This window comes from Miscanthus floridulus, chromosome 3 (assembly GCF_019320115.1).
Source record: "Miscanthus floridulus cultivar M001 chromosome 3, ASM1932011v1, whole genome shotgun sequence".
NCBI lineage: Eukaryota > Viridiplantae > Streptophyta > Magnoliopsida > Poales > Poaceae > Miscanthus > Miscanthus floridulus.
In genome coordinates, this window is record NC_089582.1 from 107092236 (window position 1) to 107112839 (window position 20604).

The 20604-nt window shown below is 42.7% G+C and overlaps 1 protein-coding gene and 1 pseudogene across 5 annotated transcripts; both read right to left on the reverse strand.

Moving 5' to 3' along the window:
• Positions 1-350: 350 nt before the first annotated feature.
• LOC136546382 (ubiquitin carboxyl-terminal hydrolase 17-like) lies at positions 351-10647 on the reverse strand (annotated as a pseudogene).
• A 1629-nt stretch (positions 10648-12276) lies between these two features.
• Positions 12277-16074, reverse strand: LOC136546383 (coronatine-insensitive protein homolog 1b-like). Of its 5 annotated transcripts, XR_010781342.1 has the most exons (6): positions 15655-16074; positions 13793-14480; positions 13594-13702; positions 13439-13505; positions 13158-13235; positions 12277-12556 (listed from the first exon to the last, which is right to left on the reverse strand). XR_010781342.1 is itself a non-coding variant. In XM_066538365.1 (5 exons), the coding sequence occupies exons 1-5, from the start codon at positions 15878-15880 to the stop codon at positions 12470-12472; spliced, it is 567 nt and encodes a 188-aa protein (XP_066394462.1). In that variant the 5' UTR covers positions 15881-16074; the 3' UTR covers positions 12277-12469. The 5 variants fall into 5 exon arrangements, 2 of the variants coding, with proteins under 2 accessions (XP_066394462.1, XP_066394463.1); XM_066538365.1 differs by lacking the exon at positions 13793-14480; XR_010781340.1 differs by lacking the exons at positions 12277-12556; positions 13158-13235 and having other exon boundaries at positions 14313-14475.
• Positions 16075-20604: the final 4530 nt, after the last annotated feature.

The following is a 20604-nucleotide window of genomic DNA, read 5'->3' on the forward strand; positions in this document are numbered from 1 at the left end:
CGTCGGTGGGTGCGCCAGTGATGGAGGCTCGAGGCAGCGAGCAGCTAGGCTCCGTCCGACCCTGACGTCTGGAAGGCCGGCTGCTCGGCCCCGACGCCCGGCTCCGCCTCCGGCCTCGGCGCCCGCGCGGCTGGCTCCCCCCCACCACCCACCACCCCACCCCCCGCCGCCCTGGCGCACGCAGGATTCCCTGGCCTCAATGCACGGTGGAGGACAGGACGAAGACGACCGGCGGAGAAAACGAAGAAGGGCACGGTCAAGAAGCAACGTGAGGGTATTTGGGACTTTATCCAATGCAGATTGATATCGTTAGATGGAAAAGTGAACGAAATGACTTGGAAGGCAAAAAATGTAAATTGTCATGACACATAGGTACTTTTAAACTTTTTAGTGGTACATAGACCGCGACCATCTTTTATAATGCGGTAAAAGGCTCTAGAAAAAACGCCGGCCCTGTAACCCTCCGCAGTTCTGTTAATTTACAGCTACTACCGAAACTACTACGGTTACGACGACGACTACTACTGCCCTGATATTTACCTTGATCAGCATAAGATAAGGATGTGGTCTCCCCACCAGAGTCTACACGAGCCTCTCTGCCAGTGCTAGCCTGATGATACCTTCGCTGGTACTGCCGCGCAAACTTACCTGCCTCCGCATCCATGTCATGACCTGACGAGCTAGGGTTCCAGCTAGACCTTTGCCGCAGGTAACTCAGCTTGTCTTCCTCGGGTATGACAGCTGGGCTTACCGGGCACATATAGCCCGAGGCTCCAAATATGTGGTCATACTCCATGCTGGAGTTCCTGGTACTATCAGTGCTGTCGCTGCTGAAAGTGCAGCTTGACCCTGCATCAGAGCTGCTGAACAGCGAGGAGCTGTTGCTGCGACTGAAGCAGGGCGGTGGTACCGGGTACGACGATGACCTATCAGATGTACCCAATGTGTATGTAAGGTCGTGCACCGCATCATCCTTAGACAATTGCCCACCTTGGTGCCTGGTACTCCGGTACCTGCCTCCTCCCGAAGGAAACGATCCTGAACGTGCCATCTGCTTGGGTTTATTAGTACGTGATGATGCTCCTTGACTAAGCATTGCTCCCCTTGCAGCGGTTGGGGCACGCGGTGAAATTCTGCTTGAATTGACACGACATAATTTAGGACGGTCAACAGAATCAATACAACGAGATGCAGGACAATAAAGTTGTCGTAATAACTGAGAGCAACACAGTATTTACCTTGCATAAAGCAGCATGTATGCACATTTTGACAGGACTTTTTGGATAGAGACAGGTTTCACCTACAGACAAAATTAATTCAAGTGGCACATGGCTTATCGTTCTTACATCACCAAATAATTGTATCCAGACAAGTAGCCTTTTTTTCATACAAAAATGAATCAAAATTTATGAGGATTCCAATGCAAGATTCCTTCAATGATTATCAAAAACCAATTGCAGGCAAAGGGAATTATTGAAGGAAAAAATTGATAGATGCTATAACATGGTTAGAAAGTATTGTTTACCTTGTTATCGTCCGTCTCGTGCCACTTCCCTTGGGAATCCTTGACATAACATACATAGTGATCAGACACAGTTGCATTCGCAACATTGTGGTGGACAACCACAGCATACAAGCTGTATACAGGACTAGAATCATCTGTTCTACTCATATATGGGGATAAATTTAAGTGCTCTGGGAACTTGACAACCTTGCTGGTCTCGCCCAAAACACCAGACTGTTCAAGGAAAAAAAGGATTTGCAGTGAAAGTAAACACTATGACGATGTATAAATTTTGATCCAAACTTAACACAGGAAAATATCATCCCAGACACAAAAAATTAGCAATAGCGCATGATATGTCAAGAGAAGGAAATAACCTAAGAGTGTTAATGGTACCTGATATCTTTTTAGTGCAATTGTCAGTATATTCGGGGCCTCTAATATAGTCAACTTCTTTTGGGCACGCTCGTACGAATTGCATCTGGTGAAAGTAAATAAATTCAAGAAGATTGTATATAGAAGCAAAAGAAGGATCAGGTCAGGTATCATTAGGCCAAGCTGATTAAACGAGTAGGCAGTGCTAACTAATGTATTCACCCAGCGATAACCAAACTCAACACCACAATAAGCGAAGTAAATTGATAATACTTTGGTTCAAGATCGGTTGCTGATTAAGGCCCTTGACCGTGCAAGGTGATATATGCAAGCGACATTATGAAAATACAAGTGCACACTGTAAGCATTTAGAGAAGCAAAAAAATTATGGAGGGGACCAACCTGTTACAATGGTACCTATTATCACCGTCTAAAACTTCTGAAGATGTAAACCGACGAAGTGCACCGTCAAGGGTACTGATATTCCCATCTATTTCAACAGTTAAATCCAAAACACGTTCACTCTGTTTTGAACTGACCTGACACTTTGTGCATTTTATCTAGGAAAAAAACAAATGGTTAAAAAATAATATAAATGTGCATTTTCATTAGATATTCAATGCTCCAGTAGAAATATGTAGGGCATGGAAAGGCTCAGTGGTCTGCATGAAGAAAACCTTAGATCGCAGATAACCCCCAAATATAAACTGCACCAGAGTTGTTTCTTCAGCTAGCTGCTGGATACCATTTTTCTTGGCTTCCTTCATGCTACCAGATTGCATCTTATCAATTGCATACCTGTTAAAACTTATCACTCAGAGCAGTTTCATGAAACATTATTCCTACTGGGAAGATCTGACCAAATCATTCAACAAAACCAATTAATGGGATGTTTTGGATCAATCATTTGCTATCAGCAAACTAGCAAACAGTTTTGTTATAAATAGAGACCAAAATAGTTCCAGGGTTACAGTTGTTAGAAACCCAAACAGAAGATTCCATTTGAATTTTTTTTTTTTTTTTTGGGGGGGGGGGGGGGGGGCAACTGTGTGTAGTCGTGAAATAATAAGATACCTACGGATGTAGAAAAGACATTTCCATGACACTTGGCCTATATAATGCAATCAACATACTATAGCGCCACTGAACAGATATGGGCATAGGGGTGGGGGTGGGTGTTGCAGGGGCATGGTTCAAAAAGGCGCTACTAGGCGCTCGCCTAGGCGCGCTTACGCGCTGGGCGGAGGGGTGCCGCCTCGCCTATGGGGGTAGGCGGAGGGATAGGCGGCGTCCACCCAGATCCAGAGCCGCACTGCAAGAGGAAGGAAGCCGCGCCAGGAGCGGAGGTCACCGGTGGGGGAGGAGGACCGGCGGACGGCGGACGGAGGTCGCTGGTTGGGGAGGAGGACCAGCGGACGGCAGGCGGAGGTTGCCGGTGGGGGAGGAGGACCGGCAGACGGTGGGCGGAGGTCGCCGGTGAGGGAGGAGGAGCGGCAGGCTCGTGCGCGTGCGGGCGGTGCGCCGGCCAGAGGAAGACTGAGAGAGAGAGAGAGAGATGCGGGAGAGGAACCATTCGGCGGCGGCTGTGCGTGTGTGGCCATGCGGGAGACCGAGCAGAGGAGAAAGAGGAAGGGATAAGGTGTTGGGGAACTTGGGCTTTGGGCCGTTTACAGTTTTATGGGCCTTTCTCTTCAATGAAGTCCACTTATCTCATGTTTTCTTTTCCTTTTTTCAACATATATGTGTGTATATACTATCGCCTAGAAAACGCCTTGGGAACGCCTAGGCTAGCCTAGGCTCGCCTAGGCTCTAGGCCGTGGGTCATCGCCTAGATATCGCCTAGCGCCTTCTTGAACATTGTGCAGGGGTCATGTAAATGACGAGAGTATATATGCTAGTAAGAATAAACCAACCATATCACAGCATTCCACCCCGACAGAGATTTCCCTAACTTATGAGCATAATATATTTGTTATGAAAGATTCACGACTGTATTTGCTACAGAAGGGCTACATTATTGTATGGCTAGATCAGTTTACAATTTACAATCAACAGGATATTTTAAAAAACTCGATCCGCGGTGGCTAGACAGCCCCGGGTATTCCGGTTTAAGAAGAAGATCTTCTCACGCAGATCGAGAAAACCCCCGAACCCCTACCTCACCCATACACAGCGGCACCGCAGCTCCGTGAGATGAGCTGGCCACAGACCTGTGCTTTGGATGTGGGATAGACGAGGGAGTTTTTTTTTCACTGGTCACTGCGGCCGAAGCCACAAATAAAGAGTGAGTCCCTTGGGACTCGAACTCTGACCATCCCAGGGGGGAGGTATGGAGCCTGCACTAACCACTCGGTCAGCCAGGCTGTTCCCAATCAACAGGATATTTTATTTATTTACCTACTGTGCCAACTAAGAACTAAGACCATCTGTCCCTGCCTCCTTCATAATGCAATTTTGTCATAGACATTCATGATTGGTTTGTCAAACAGCAAAACCTTGTATAGCACGTTGGCAGTGCAAAGACTGAATATCCACATGTATGAAGTACGTACACAGACTAGCATATCATTGATGACACCATCAGCACTAACCCAAAAAATTGGTAATTTGTGCTCTGTTGTCATTTCATGTTTAAATTTACAGTAAAGAATAAATGTGCTCCATAAGTTGTGTAAGTTTTCGATTGTCCATCTAATATCTGAAAGAACAGCAATAGTTTTTAGCATCTGAACTAGTGTGATAACCAACTTAGCAAATGTGCCTGTTAGCAAAACAGCAAGTGCACGCATTGACACAGAGTATTCATCAGTGCTTCATAATTTTAGGTACGGTTGCAGATAGTCAGATACTAAATTATAGGGAAGAAAATTAAAGATGAAGAGTTCCCTTTCCAAAGGGAACAAAGTATGCTGCTAAGGAATACATCAGTTCTAGTTTCAATAAATAGCCCTAGAGAATACTCTCGGTCACAGTGATATTATATGTTTTGCAACCAAAAAATCAACAATCAATAAACAGGTGTGTAATATTTGTTGTTCAAAGGTCACAAGAGTATACTGACCAGGAAAACAACAGTAATGTTTGGTAAAATACCTCTTAAGGGTTGCTCAGTTATAGTATATTAGTAGGTAAAATAATCTTTCCATGTGCTGTGCATGAACAAATCAACTGAGTTTTTCATGGATTAGGTATGCAATCAACAACATTATGTGAAATGTCATCAATAATTCAATATAATAAGCGTAACATGATCAGCCATCACTATTCTCATGCACATTTTGGATGCTGACTATGTGACCTAGGCAGTTAAGTGAAAAAGAAAATCTCACCTTAGAAATTCATGGGCATCCTCCTCACTGCCCTGGCCAAAACTGACCCCAATCTCATTCAAACGACATAGTATTCCAGTAGGTGATACTGGAGATTTTCCATGTTTGCCCTCTATCAAGACCTTTCCAACTCACACATGAAGCACCATTCAGTTTTAGAACCTAGAAAAATACAAAAGTGCTACATTATTAACCAAAGAACAGAATGTAACAAATAAAATGCAGGTTAAGTATAAATTACAATTTTGTGAATGATATCCTTCCAAAAGATATGCCGTAAGTGGCCGGGTAAATGCCAAGCACTGAAGAACAGCATTTGCATAGCAGCTGCAAAAGAAACAAAGGTAGAAATGTTAGACAAAGAAAACAGCATTAAGTGCCACGCTAAAATTCCACAAACCATTTCCATTTAATAAAGGGTCTAACATGTTCAATTATAAATTTGTTACTATAACATGTTTAGTACTGTGATGCAGTATAATTCGTTAGACATAATGCAAACAATATACAATCTCCTGAGAAGAGACACCAGTTGATTTTTTTTGGAGAACAAAATTTGAAATCAACACAGGGAGAAAAGAATATAAAGTGTGCCTATCACAGAAGCCTGGAAACTAGTGTCATGCAGAACACATGTTGGAACTCAATCCCCAAGCTGCTTTGGCTCAAAACTTTAAACTATAAATTATTGTTGAAGCATCAGTTTGAACACCTAATCCCCCGGTGCCAATCCCATGTGGATAGTTTGATTTTCATCAGTGTTTCTGGTGTCAGTTTCTCCATAATAATTGCCTAATATGATTTAAACCATCCTTGTGAAAACAGTTTGAATGAAAGCGTGTTAAACGTGTGTTTGAGAAAAAAAAGGAGTGTTAACATTTGTATAGTGTAATTTGCTAGCTCCCATGGGTATTTGGGATTCAGTAGGGAACAAACATATTGCAGCCAATGGTGTACAATCATACACAAACACAAGTAGTAGAACAGAGTGCCGTGATAGAACTATCGTCATTGTAAAATTATATTACATGGAATCTTTCTGAAAGAAAATTAGAGTCATGTATCTTCCGCAATCTATTTACCCATGCTACAGTGGAGGAAGCATTGCTACAGATATATTACGTTAAGATAACATCAAATTCATAAAACCATATTCATATTAATACAGCTTACAAGGAAACTCAAGCATTACTGACTGATGTGCAGAGCTGCAGTCTGCATGGCTGATGTGTTTCCTGCACTAGAAGCACTACCAGGTTGGTTATGTTCCTTAAGTTTATATTGTGTGTTCAGATTCAATAACTATATTATTATCTTGTGCTATACAAATGTTAATGGGCTCCATTCCTAATGCAATGAGATCAATCAAAACCTAGGAATATGCAAACATTGACATTAAATGCACTTTAAAGCCAGCAACACCATCTCATTCATTTCTTCTCATTTGTATTCATTTGAATCCCACAGTTCATATAGAATAGAATGCATATTCAATGAATACATGAAGCACATCAATAAGTGAAGTACATGAAAAGTACAACAGTATAAAGTGATAAATGGCCCAGCTCATGGATTAACACATCAATGAAGTTTATGAAATGTGTTCGAGAAAATATAGTTAAAAAATTCCAGCATTCAAACTTTAATGGAAGAAGCAAATTAAATAGTTTCAGAGTGTGTTTTAAGGAAACATTACAGAAGTAATGCAGATATTAACAATCTCCAAATGAGGCATAGAAGTACAAGTATGTTCATTTTCATATAGCATATGTGTAGAAAGGTAGAAAGGAATTGGGGCACACCTCAGTTAGGCTTTACATCTCAAATAATATGGTTCATATATGCAATAATAACTGATCCATCAATCACTTACCTATTCCCAAGGTTGTAAAGACCAAACAGGTGCAATTCCAACTTGTTGAAGCTGTAGAGCTCAACAAAACGTTTGTAGGCAAAAAGCGTCTGAGAAATTTGGATAATCATTAGGCAATATGATTGTATAGAGGTATATGTTAGTGATTATTTGAGCTGCCCAGTTCTGTTTACCGATTCTGTTGGATAATTCCTCGCAGCTTTTGGAGTTGTTTGTTGTCTGGCATAATTCTTATCTGTTGATGGATAATTTGGCATCACACCTGAGCTCTCTGACCTAGCACAGGGACCAGGAGGATTATCTTCTCTTTTAAGTGGGTTACTTGCCAAACAATATGCACCGCTGTGAGTGGAAGGAACTTTGTCGACAACTGGCATGCATGGCAAATTTCTTAAGCTTTCATGGTTTTCTGAACCAAAAGCTTGCTTGTTGGATTGCTCCGGTTCAGGTTCCAACCCAGCACGCTGGTCATGAGCAGTAAGACAACAGTTTTCACAAACAGCGCCGTCATGACCTTTGCAAATTTCACTTGAAGTTGAAAGCCTTGAAAAATCAACAGATTCTGCCTTCCCCGTAAACTGAGAATAAAGCATATCTTTATTGCCATCACATTTTTCGTAGGTAGTGGATGCCTCAAATGGCATATCCTTAAGCTCTGTTCCAGCCATCGCATTTTTAGGTGTATCATCTCGTGTGGCACCATGACCTAGAGGATGGCATTCATCTTTGTGACCATTTCTCCAGTGATCTATTTGGCATTTGACGGTGCTGCAATGAACAAGAAGGAAGTTACTTAAAAGAGTGGAAACAAGTACAAGCCTGCAAGAAGGAAGTTACTGAAGTAAAACAATTCACACAATAGAGCTCTCTGATTCCACACATAAAAAAGAAGTTACAGATGTACCCTTTTGAATTAACGATCTTAGACCTGATGCCGTATAATGTATGTTACATTATAGAGAGGAATGCATCAAATTTGTGAAACAGAAGTCCTAATGCCTAAGAGAGCTGGTTTCAAAAACAGGAGCTTCTGAGTCTGGAGCTATTTTCATCTGTAAATTTTACAATCATCCACGTCACCGGTATTACAGTTTAAAGAGGTAGGTTTCACGTTTAGTCAAGCAGCTGGGTATAGCTTTCAATGGAAGTATTGTTAATATAAGCATCACAGCTCAATGTTGAGAACAATTTGTACATGCACTAATCACTATTGGAAATTTGCGAACATAAATTGCCGCCATCTTAAAGCAACACAACAACAACAACAACAACAACAACAACAACAAAGCATTTAAGTCCCAAACAAGTTGGGGTAGGCTAGAGTTGAAACCCAGCAGAAGCAATATCTTAAAGCAACACATTATAGTGAAATTTTGCTTGAATAAAAACGCACAATGAAAAAAAAACACGGCTCTTAAGACATTGAATGCCCATGCATTTATTTTGCATCTCTATTCAGAGCACTGGAGAATTAAAGTAGCACCCAAGGTACTAAAAGTGGAAAAGCGAGGTCTCCTATTGAAATAGGAATTCAAACAGAGGTCACAAATATAACTTCATTACTTGACATATCGGCAGTTGATATTGGCTAAATATAACATATCATAGATTATCAACAAACAAAAGTTGGCAGCATATTTGAAGATTGTCTCTCTGAGATTTTATTTGACTAATCTGAAGGAGACATGAAACTGCCTGCATAATCAAATCAGTCATACTAAATCCTATTTAATCCCATAATGTCGAAGTGCTCATCAATGCAACACGCCAACACTGACAGAATAAAAGGTAATTCCTAGTAACAGATTTTGAAACAACACGTTCCTGATTGTACAGATTGCCTGAAATGTCGAACTTGACTACAAAAATGTACAATGATCAAATCATCTGTCCAGCATAAAACTGACACCAATCGCTATAGTGATAAGCACCACAGTTCAATGACGAGAACAATTTGTGCAAGCACCAATCGCTATAGTGAACTTGCGAACATAAATTACCTAGGCTTCACCTTATAGTAACACAAGAAATATTGTAAGACAAACATAACCCGGAAAAATAGAGAAATTTTGCTCCTCAAGAAATATAGTAACTCAAAAATAACCTGAAAAAAAATCAATGTTTCATTTGATACGCTCCAACCTAAGCCTTTTTAAAATGAAAAACAAATAAAAAATGCAATTCTTAAGACATTGGAGACCCATGCATCACATATCTGTTTCGGGCAGTTGGAGAACTAGTAGCATGCAAGGTACTCCTATAAAGGTGGAAAAGAAGGTCTTCCATTAAAATCCAACTTCATAATGGGACAAATTGACAGTTGACATTGGCTAAAATATAAGTAATCCGACCCTCAAAATCACACAGATGTCTTGCCAAACAAAAACTGACAGTGTAATCGAAGAGAAATACAACTACCTAGGCATAACTCAAATTACCCATGCTTAATACTTTGAAGCCCCAAAATGTCGAAGCATAGATCAATGCAACATATAGACAGACAAAAAAGGCAGCCTCAACTGCCTAGAAACTGGTTTTGAATGTTAACTCGTCATTTTGTAGAATGGCTGAATTGTTGAAGTTGTACAGAAATATAGACAAGAATTGAACCACCTGTCCAGCGTAAACTTCCAAAATGTGGGAATCGCTACTCGATAAATCAAGCCAAAATTCTGCTAATGCATGCCAATTCTAATGTAACTTTTATCTGAAAGCAGCATCCACGTTCAAACTCCGCTGGGCCAAAGTAGGCACTCGGAAATGAAATAACTGATGAAATAGTAAGGTTATCTTAAGAAATTCTAACACAAGTATCAGAGAGGCAATGCTGCCCTCGGCCTATCCTTGCTGAGCAAATAACTTGTGGAACAATAAGCAGTCGGGGGTAAGCCAGTAGCCTGACACGCTTGGGCCAAAAAAAATGATTAGGGGAAAACAAACAATTCACACTATAAGTCCACTGACATTGTACTAAGTACCAACCCCTACAAAGCACCAAAACTCCCTAGTGCAAACATCAAGCGCCCGTCGCGCAATGCAGCAACGTATGAATCAAACAGGAAACAAGAATTTCATCAAGAGCAGGACGAGAGCTTACTGGCCAGTACTTGACACTCTTGCATCGCTTGCACCGGAGCGTCGTTGGCTTGGAGCACATCGCACAGATGCCCTTCCCCACCGGAGGAGAGGCCGCAACCGCCGCCTCAGCCTCCACCTCCTTCGGCGCAGGGGCCACCTCCTGCGCCGTCCACACCGGCGCAGCGGCCACCTCCTGCGCCTGCGCCGTCCACAGCGAAGGTACCTCCGGCAAGTCGGGCGCGCGCACGAACCCGCCGTACTGGCCATAGTAGTAGGCCGCCGCCTCCTTCTCGATGGTCTCCTCTTCCGCCGCCGCGAGCAACGCGAGGCGGCGTACCTCCTCATTCCGCGCCTCCATGCGCTGCAGCCACCTGGTGGCCAGCGCTCCCAGCGCCACGAACGCCAGGGCGGCCACAAGCGCCACCGCCTTGGGCGCCCCGGCTGTTTTTCTCCCTTTCGGCGCGTCGCGGAGCGAGAGCGAGAGAGCGGCAGCCGCAAGGGCGAGGGGAGCGCCGGCGCCGCAAAGCATCGGGTTCCCCCGCGGTTGCTGTGGGCCGTCCGATGGCCTGCGGACGGCGGAAGGGACCGCGGGAAACTATACAGGGGTGTTGTTGGCTGCCCGTTGGTTCCCGGCCTTCGCGCGACCGGCAGAACGAGCAGGTGGATTGATTGTTTGATGGCGCTGACTGTAGAGAATTGCAGAATTTGAATTTTCATTTTTTGATTTGATGATGAGAGAGTTGCAGAATTAGAATTTAGCAGGCCATTTTTTTTAGTCCAGATAATAGTTAGTACGGAGTAGTATAGTCATTTAATAATGCTTCCAAAAAAATGCAAGGGGTAGAATCAGCAATGTTTAATTGACTACTAGCGACGTGGAGTACAGTTGTATTATTACTCTAAGATTTGAGCAACCATCATTATTCACTCTGTGATTTGGCAGAATAATAAGTCTCAGTTATTAATACGTCCAAAGATTTGCATATCAAGGAATAAAGGAGTGCTAGTAGCAAGTCTAGCGGTCCTGGGTCATGCTCAATGTTTGGTTACATGACGAGATTATTTGAACTCGCTACTGGAGACGGCCTCTTTGTCGAGGGCCTGAGGCCCTCGGCAAAGGCCCATTAACCCTCGGCAAAGGCTTTGCCGAGGGCGGCCCTCGGCAAAGAGCTCTCGGAGAATTTTGAGTCGGTGAAGAGGGTCTTTGCCGAGGGCCCTTTATCGGGCACTCGGCAAAGCCTTTGCCGAGGGCTGGAGCGGCACTCGGCAAAGAAAAGCAGCCGTCACGGTACCGGCGCCTGGGACGGAGTCTTTGCCGAGGGCCGTCTCCGGGGGCCCTCGGCAAAGAATTATTCTTTTTTTTTTTGAAAAATCTTTGCCGAGGGCCTCCAACCATGGCCCTCGGCAAAGAAATGTTTCAGAATTTTTCCAAAAAATCTTTGCCGAGGGCAATGGGACGGCCCTCGGCAAAGAATTATTCTTTTTTTTTGAAAAAATCTTTGCCGAGGGCTTCCCCGCAGGCCCTCGGCAAAGAAATTTTAATTTTTTTTAAAAAAAGTCTTTGCCGAGGGCCTCCAACCATAGCCCTCGGCAAAGAAATGTTGCAGAATTTTTCCAAAAAATCTTTGCCGAGGGCAATGGGACGGCCCTCGGCAAAGAATTATTCTTTTTTTTTTTTGAAAAAGTCTTTGCCGAGGGCCTCCAACCATGGCCCTCGGCAAAGAAATGTTGCAGAATTTTTCCAAAAAATCTTTGCCGAGGGCTTCCCCGCAGGCCCTCGGCAAAGAATTATTCCTTTTTTTAAAAAAAATCTTTGCCGAGGGCTTCCCCGCAGGCCCTCGGCAAAGAAATTTTAATTTTTTTTAAAAAGTCTTTGCCGAGGGCCTCCAACCATGGCCCTCGGCAACGAAATATTCCAGAATTTTTCCAATAAATCTTTGCCGAGGGCAATGGGACGGCCCTCGGCAAAGGACCCTTCTTTGCCGATGGCCTTGGTCATTGCCCTCGGCAAAGAGGCATAAATTTAATTTTTTTTTTGTTTTTTGCATTCCATCGACACAAGCATTTCATATATATACATATATATATATCAACCATCACATATATATATCACACAGAACCCATTTTCTCACAATATATCACAACCATAATTGTGAACCACAAATCACAATATATTACAACGACAAGTCACATGTTCATTATCATTCACATGTTTATTACGACAAGTTCATGAAATCCAAGCACAAGTCAGAACCATAAACCACAAATATTACAATAAAGTCCAACCACATCACCTAGCACTAGTCCTCATCAAGGTAGCCTATGAGACGGTGGTGAAGGAAAGGCGGGATCACCCGGTGACGCACTACCGGGATGATTGGAACCCGCGGACGGAGGCTGCACAAAGGAGCAGAGATTGCATGTGTGAGTAATCCGGGAAAACAGTTTTGGAACTTAGAGATTGCATCTAGTAATCTAGGAATGCAAAAAGATTAGACTCAATTGAAAAAAGGTAAAGAGCATTTCCTCTCTGCATTTCATGATCCTGCATCCAAAGTTCCAAACATCCCAAAAAGGTAAAGAGCATAAGCTCACATTGTCATGAAAGAATGCCCACTTTCCTCAATGCACAGTTTCAATCGTAGGAGTTTCACTTATTCTTGAGGTTAATATATATACAGGTGGTAGTTTATGACTAGATACAAATGATAAGATCCATCACATCATCCATTGATGGTCATTCAGATGATCTGAAATCAGTTTCACTTGTTATTGTTCTCGAGGAAAAATCAAACATCTAAAGATTTCACATATGGGACATTTTATTTCATGTTCACAATAGAAGCATGCATCTGATTTTGAGGCCAAATGAACTTCTGCTGTGTGGCGGAGAAGCTCAAGTGGATTCATCAGCAGGAGGTAAAATTTCAAGCGGAGAATGTAACAAACAGCTATGAGTCCATATAAGAATAACAAACATTAGGAAATTAAGCAATACCTCCTCTCCAAAAGAATCAAGGTATAGAGACGGCCAAAAGGCCAGACGAGCAGATCGCTGCAACAGGATTGTTGTTTTCTGCGCAGAAGACCATCAAAATTGAAGCATATTCACATAAGAAAGAACAGAGGACGTTATACTGGACAAAATAGTATCATGTGTAATGAGATAGGGTGGTTCTTTGTTATTTGGGGTTTCTCATGCCCCTTTTCTTCTTAATATAAAAGATATGCAGCTCTCCTGCATGTTCAAGGGAAAAAAAGTAATGAGCTAGTACGTACCCTCACTAGAAGAAATATGCCAATACCAGCACCACATTGCAATGCATGATTCTGGCATTTACCAGTCCTACAAACAAATAAAATTAGGACAGGCGTTTGATAAATTATGGCACAACACAAGGTAATAGGAACTTTTACAAGCAAAGTTCTATCACCTGCAGCATGCATGGTTTCCAACTAGGCGAACATAGTTTGCCACAAAGCAAACACAGTGCCGGTTCATCAGGCACTGAGCCACAATCAGGGCATTGCATCTTGACATATCTAGATGGAAAAATAATAAGCCATCAGTTCCAGGAAAAAAGGCGGAGCTCGCATAAAATCTCATCCCAGCTTAGAAGAACCAGACCAAACCTTTCTAGGAGAACCTGGTATACATCTGGTAGTTGCATCAGCCTAAATGGAACTGCAGGGGTAGAAAAGAGAGTGCCTCTATATTTACGGGGATTGTAATCTTCACAGAAATGCTGAGACCATTTTAAGGCCGGGGGCAGGGCCGGCCGGGAGTGTAAATTGAAAATTGTGGGCGGATTCAGTACAATAAAAAGAACCATAACCTATCTTCATTCCTATTTAGCGCCAAAGTCATCATTTTCTCACACTATATCCTCAGCATTACAATTTTCAAAAATAGTGTGTGACTACAATCGTATCACCAAATAGGGAACTTAAAAAATCCAAAAATAAATTCTGAATCCAAACAATTTTTGCAAGATTATATTATTTTGGTTCCTCGTGGTAAGGTAAGTCAAAATTTTAGGTTTATCCTCTGCATGAAAATAGTGAACACAGCACTCTTAATATAAACATCATACACATGGTAGCACAAAACATGAGAGCAACAATAGGAAAGTGAAAAAAAAGGCTGCTTAACCTTTTCCGGATCAAGAACCATAAGGCAAAAGGCATCTACTGGGCCAGCTAATGGATCGAGATGAACGCCCTTAACGTGCTCGTCATCTAGAACTGGAATGCCTGGCTGTGGTCCTAAGTACTGCAATCTCGACTTCACTGAACTTGAAAACCATGCTTTCTCCCTGTGCTGTGAAAGAAGTGACAACCATTGTTTACCACGGATTGAACAGAAAACTCTATTTTACATGAGAATACAACAAGGTAAGCGATAGGGCTATTCGAAGCAGCATATACAAAAATTTTGACAGGTTGTTGAGGTGACAAGAACATATGGTTGAACCTAATAAATGAGCAAAACCCAGGTATGAACTTGAAGTAAAGCTATACTAAGCTAAACTACTAGAAACAAAGTTCTCAGTGATCTGATGAAATTTAGCACCACAAGTTAGTGTGATGATTTCGTCACAATATTAGCAGCTAAAAGAATACTAAAGGGGAAAACCAAATAACAAAAGGATGCACTACAGCCTACAGGCAAATAAATGTAACCCCCTTTTTAAGCAATCAACGAATAACAATCCCTGTCCTGACACCTAAAACAGTATGTCACGGGGGTGATCAGGAAACACCAAAAGCTCCTAGCAGCATACAGAAAATGAAAGACCTACGCACTGTTTACATGTTGCTTGGGCATTTTGTTAGAATTTTAGAACCAAGAGAATCACAGAAGTTCAACTCAGCCAGTGGATATTATCCTTGTTTTAATTTAACTGGACTTGCATTAAATATTCCCATCAATCATGCTACACGTAAATTTGGGGTCATTTAAAGACTCCTTTTCTGGTAGATCTATCCAAAGACAAAACACAGCCCAACCTTCCATGTTCCCAGTGGTTTGCTCGATGACTCAACTTTTCTTTATATATAATATATATCGAATAAGGCATCCCATAATCAAATTATTCACAATTAACACCATCAATTAAACTTTCTTTTTTGGAGAAATCTACAGCAGAAACCACGAACTGTAATGATACAGGTTTGAAGATGCACTCCTAAGACTTCTGCGGATCTTCTATGATTATTAGTTAGGATCTCTAATCATTTGAGGGCAGTCCACCCAATTTTTAGCGCTAGATCTCAAACCTGCTTTTTGGTAAAAACTCTCCGTAAGGTAGCACAAGTTTCTACTTGCAGAAAGTGATGGGTGCTATGACTCCACAACCGTTTCGGGGAATCAACGACTAGACAGTAGCTACGCCCCCTCATTGTCACCATCTCAGTAACCCCAATTTGATCTTACTTCCTCCAGCACCCAGATCGGAGCTAACAAGAGCAAGAGAATCGAGGAGTACGAGTACCTGCAGGAGTGGGCAACGAGGCGGAGTCCATCCGTGGAGAAGCCGGTGCACTTGTCGAGCTTGAGCTCCTGCAGCATGTGGCCCCTGGCACGGACGAGCTCAGCGAGGTCGTTGTCCGTGACGACCATGCGGCGGAGGTGGAGCGCCTTGAGGCACTCGAGCGGCACGGCGAGCTCGGTGACCCAGGGGCGGGCGTAGGCGCCCCAGTCGTCGGGTATGAGGCCATACATGGCCGCGCGGGGCTTCCCGTTCACGGCCAGCGACCCGAGCCGCGGGAACTGCGCGAGCAGGCGCGCCGGGGCGGCGCGGAGGTCGGGCGGTGCGGTGGTGGGGCGGCGGGGCGCGCAGCGGCGGCGGGGCGAGCAGCGGCGGCGGCACGCAGCAGTGGCGTATGAAATGTGGGCGGCGATTTTGGGTCAGGCCGCTGGCCGATTTAGGGTTGGGCCCTCCGTGCCGAGGGCCAAGATCCAGGGCCCTCGGCAAAGATTTTTTATTTTTTTTAAAAAATTTTTTGCCGAGGGTCATTGGCCAGACCCTCGACAAAGAACAAAGATTTTTTATTTTTTATTTTTTTTGAACCCAGTTTTTTGTGGTGCTATAATACATTATTTAAAACTCAATTTTAAAATTTGAGACAATTTTGACTTTGTTTGATATATTTCCCTAATTTATTTCCTTTCCTTGATTTTTTCGAATATTTCAAATTTGAACTACAGGTGGATAGAATAATGCAATTTAGTGATTCGAAAAATGTTATTCATGGTATTTGGTGTATGTTGAGTCCCTATACACGAACTCACATCAAATTTCGGGCATCTTCTTCACGTAACATGACGAGGAACTTGTCGAAAAACTATTTTTAAATTATATAAAATCCATACGAAGTTCAAAAATCACGAAACTTGTCGAGGTGTCATGTTATCTCATGTGTAGGCTGTGGTAAAAAATTGAGAAGGTTTCGAGCAAGTGGGGACATCGGATGTCTAAAACCCAGACATCTCCACATGTGATCACATGTGGAGATGTCTGGGTTTCAGGCATCCGACGTCGCAACTCGCTCGAAACCTTCTCAATTTTTTACCACAGCCTACACATGCGATAACATGACATCTCGCCAAGTTTCGTGATTTTCGGACTTCGTATGGATTTTATATAATTTAAAAACACTTTTCCGGCAAGTTGGTCGTCATGTTACGTGAAGAAGATGCGCGAAATTTGATGCGAGTTTGTGGATATGGACTCAACATGCACCAATTAACATGAATAACATTTTTCGAAACACTACATTGCAATATTCCATGCACCTGCATCTCAAATTTGACATATTCGAAAAAAATCAAAGAATCGAAATAAATTAAGGAAAGATACAAAAAAAGTCAAAATTGGTTCAAATTTTAAAATTGAGTTCAAAACAATGTATTGTAGCACCACAAAAAAACTGGGCTAAAAAAACCAAAAAAAAATCTTTGCCGAGGACCTGGTCTAGGGCCCTCGGCAAAGACTTTTTAAAAAAAATTGCCAAAAAAAAACCTTTGCCGAGGGCCTAACGGGTGGCCCTCGACAAAGCTTGACGGGAATGGCCGCCGTGACCCAACGGGCCTAATTTGCCGAGGGCATCTTTGCCGAGGGCCGCGGCCCTCGGCAAAGATTTGATTTGCCGTGGGCCTGTCTTTGCCGAGGGTCGGACCCTCGGCAAAGGCCTCTTTGCCGAGGGCTGTTCTTTGCCGAGGACTCCTGTGGCTGGCCCTCGGCAAAGAGTGTCTTTGCCGAGTGCTCGAGATTTGGCCCTCGGCAAATCCTCAGGCCCTCGGCAAAGCACGCATTTCCAGTAGTGACTAGAGACTGACGTGATTGTTTTTCTCACAATCGCAAAGTTCTCGATGGGGCATCCCGTAGGGAAAAACGACGTCAGTCTCGCATCAATGTCGAAAGACCTTTCTTCATTGTTATTAGTCAGTAGATGAACTTCACATTATTCTTTTATGATGAAAAAAAAGAACTTCACCTTTTTAAGTGCATAGAAACGATAACATATATCCTAAAATATTTCGACCCTACACGAAAGCTCCATACGTCTAACACAAGATCATGATCCTAGATCCGACGTAGCAATTGATATGAATTATTACATTTTAAATGATTTAAAGTTAAGGTGGAATGAGAATAATATGAATAAGTCCTCCACGGGTAAGAGCAGCTACAATGTTTGTGTTTTAGGTGGTGCTATTATTGATTTCAAAGGTTGCTTCACGTTGGAGCTTGGGTGCTAGGAAGCACCATTTTAGATGGGGGTGCTTGCTTTTGCACTTGATATTATAAACATAATAGTATTTTCTGTGGCCATTGAAAACACAAGCGTTCAACAAGTAGCAACTATAAATATGCATACAACTCTAAACACAATCAATCAAAATTAGAACCAGTTGATTTGTTGACTTAAGACTACTAAAAATGGTACATTTTTGTCAAAGTCTTCTCTGTCGAGCTTTGGGTCATGTAAAGGCTTTTCTAACATTGTTTCTTTGATAGAGAACATCTCATGTGTTACCATAACGCATGCGCCTCTTTCTATCTCTAGCTCTATATTTGTATTTGTATTTGTATCTATATTTGTATCTGTATTTATATCTGTAATTATATCTATATCTATATCCGTATCTATATCTATATTTATATAGCACGTGCGCGCTGATGAAAATGTTCATATACACACATGCATACATAGTCGTCGTCACTCCTATGAAAACGCTCACGCCATCCACCCCTATGTAGGGACGGATCCAGCGGTGGGGTGGGCGGGCGGGGCTCTAGCCCCCCTACGGCCGCCGGACCCATGGAGCCCCCCTAGAAATTTTTGCCATGGATGGACCTTGAAGAGAGACTGAAGTTGTCTTGAGGTTAAAGAAGCCCCCCTAGACTAAATCCTAGATCCGTCCCTGTCCCTATAAGCACTTAAGAGGGACTAACCTAGCAAAGAGTGGAATAAAACCAAAAGAATGTGAGTAGCCGTGCCAAGTCAATGATTTAAACCTGGGTACATTTGTACGTTAAATCATGCACATAATTTGACAAATTATGAGTCATATAAATTTGACCTTTTTCAACCTAATAATAGGCCCTATAAAAAGAATCAGAGGGAGTAGAGCAGGGGTTGAGCCCGACCTATTTGTCAATGGCCAACCGATCCCCAATCAAATCCGTAGATTCGTTAATACTCCTTCTGATCTAAGGCGTAGTCTGACATAGTACGGTCTCCAAAATTACATTGTGACCATTAAGTTATTATCATATTATTTATGGTTATAAAATTATAGAGAAAATTATTCCTTGGACCTAAAAAAAGTTGTACTTACTTCCTTGGCCCTTTCTGTTTTGAATGACCATTAAGTTATTATTATATTATTTATGGTTATAAAATTATAGAGAAAATTATTCCTTGGGCCTAAAAAAATTGTACTCACTTCCTTGGCCCTTTCTGTATTGAACTCCCCTATTTAGCCCCAAAACGAAATTCGTTTTCTTTCTAAGCCCTTCCGTTAATCCGTTAGGTTATACCGTGAACCAGCTTTTCGGAGCAACGCAAAAAGACCTAAATGCGACCTTTCGTAGCATTTCACTTCATCGACGCATACGAGGAGAAAGGCGACAACGGTGCCCGGACGGGCTAGCGCGGTCATCGCCGACTGCTGCGACTGGGAGTACTACGGTGATCCTGCTATCATCCAGGCACTTGCTTTCTAGTCTCCACAGGTTAAGATCGCCGGAGGCCGCCAAGGACTTTCCTGATTCCAGGCACGTAGGTGCTGTATATCCATCCATGCATCGTCTCTTTCCAGAGATCTCTAGAGCCGGATTTCTTTTGGGGAATTCTTGTAAAAATAAATCCATGCTGGGAAATTCTTGATAGTAGATAGTTTGAAAGGCCTGTACAATGAGGTGATTGTACTTTGCCTTTAGCACCAGGGGTAAAATGGTAATCGTACAAGTTAACATTAACATTGCTAGAGCCTCAAACTAACTGAAGGGCCACGAAAGGAACCGAATTTCGTTTTGAGGCTAAATAGGGAAGTTTAAAACATAAAGAGCCAAGAAAGTAAGCACAACCATTTTTTAGGGCCAAGGAAGTAATTTTCTCAAAATCATAAGTATTGGATAGCATATTATTACAAATCTAATAGTATTAAGTTTATATTAAAATAGTTAAAAAAATTATTGGTCAAAGTTTATAAAGTTTGACTTTGGCCTATGTGAAATGCCTTGCAAATTGGACCGGAGGGAGTATTGTTTGATTCAAAAGGCTCACCCTACCTGTAGTGGAGAAGATCCGTTGACTTTATTGCCTAGTTTTGCCGGATAGATAATATCATTGTTGATATCTCAATATCTTTGTTAGGTGCGACATTAGCATGGCTTCTAAAATGTTCCCACTTTATTCACCAAAGGCTGCTGGCCTCTCCTTACCTATTTGTCATGACGATATCGATGAGAATGATCGAATGAGTGCTAGAAGCGCCCCTAGAGGGCACCACCAACCGGGGCAGCACCTGCTGTTGGCCCTAGGCTAAAAGGGCTAGTCGAAGCTGTGCTCTCTGGCCAACAGACTTCCAGGCAGCTTGGCTTTTTTACTCATCTACCACCCCATCACATCCCTTTCAGATCTATCCACTGCTCTACTTTTTTCCCCATGGACCACACTCCCAACACACATGTGATAGTAGCTTCATTCTTTTGACTAACGAGACCACTACATCTTCTGCCGGCCACTCTGCGTGCCTGCGAGGCTATTAGTCTACTTGACATGGATGTTTGGCGTCAGCGTGGAGCTTGGGGCAGTACGCCACGTCCCTGCGTTGGGGAAGCCTTAAGGTCGAAAGGACTTTGGCTTTCAGATAGCAGATAGCAGATAGCTCGCTTTTGGCAATTATTTGATCTCGTGGGTCCCTTGTGTTC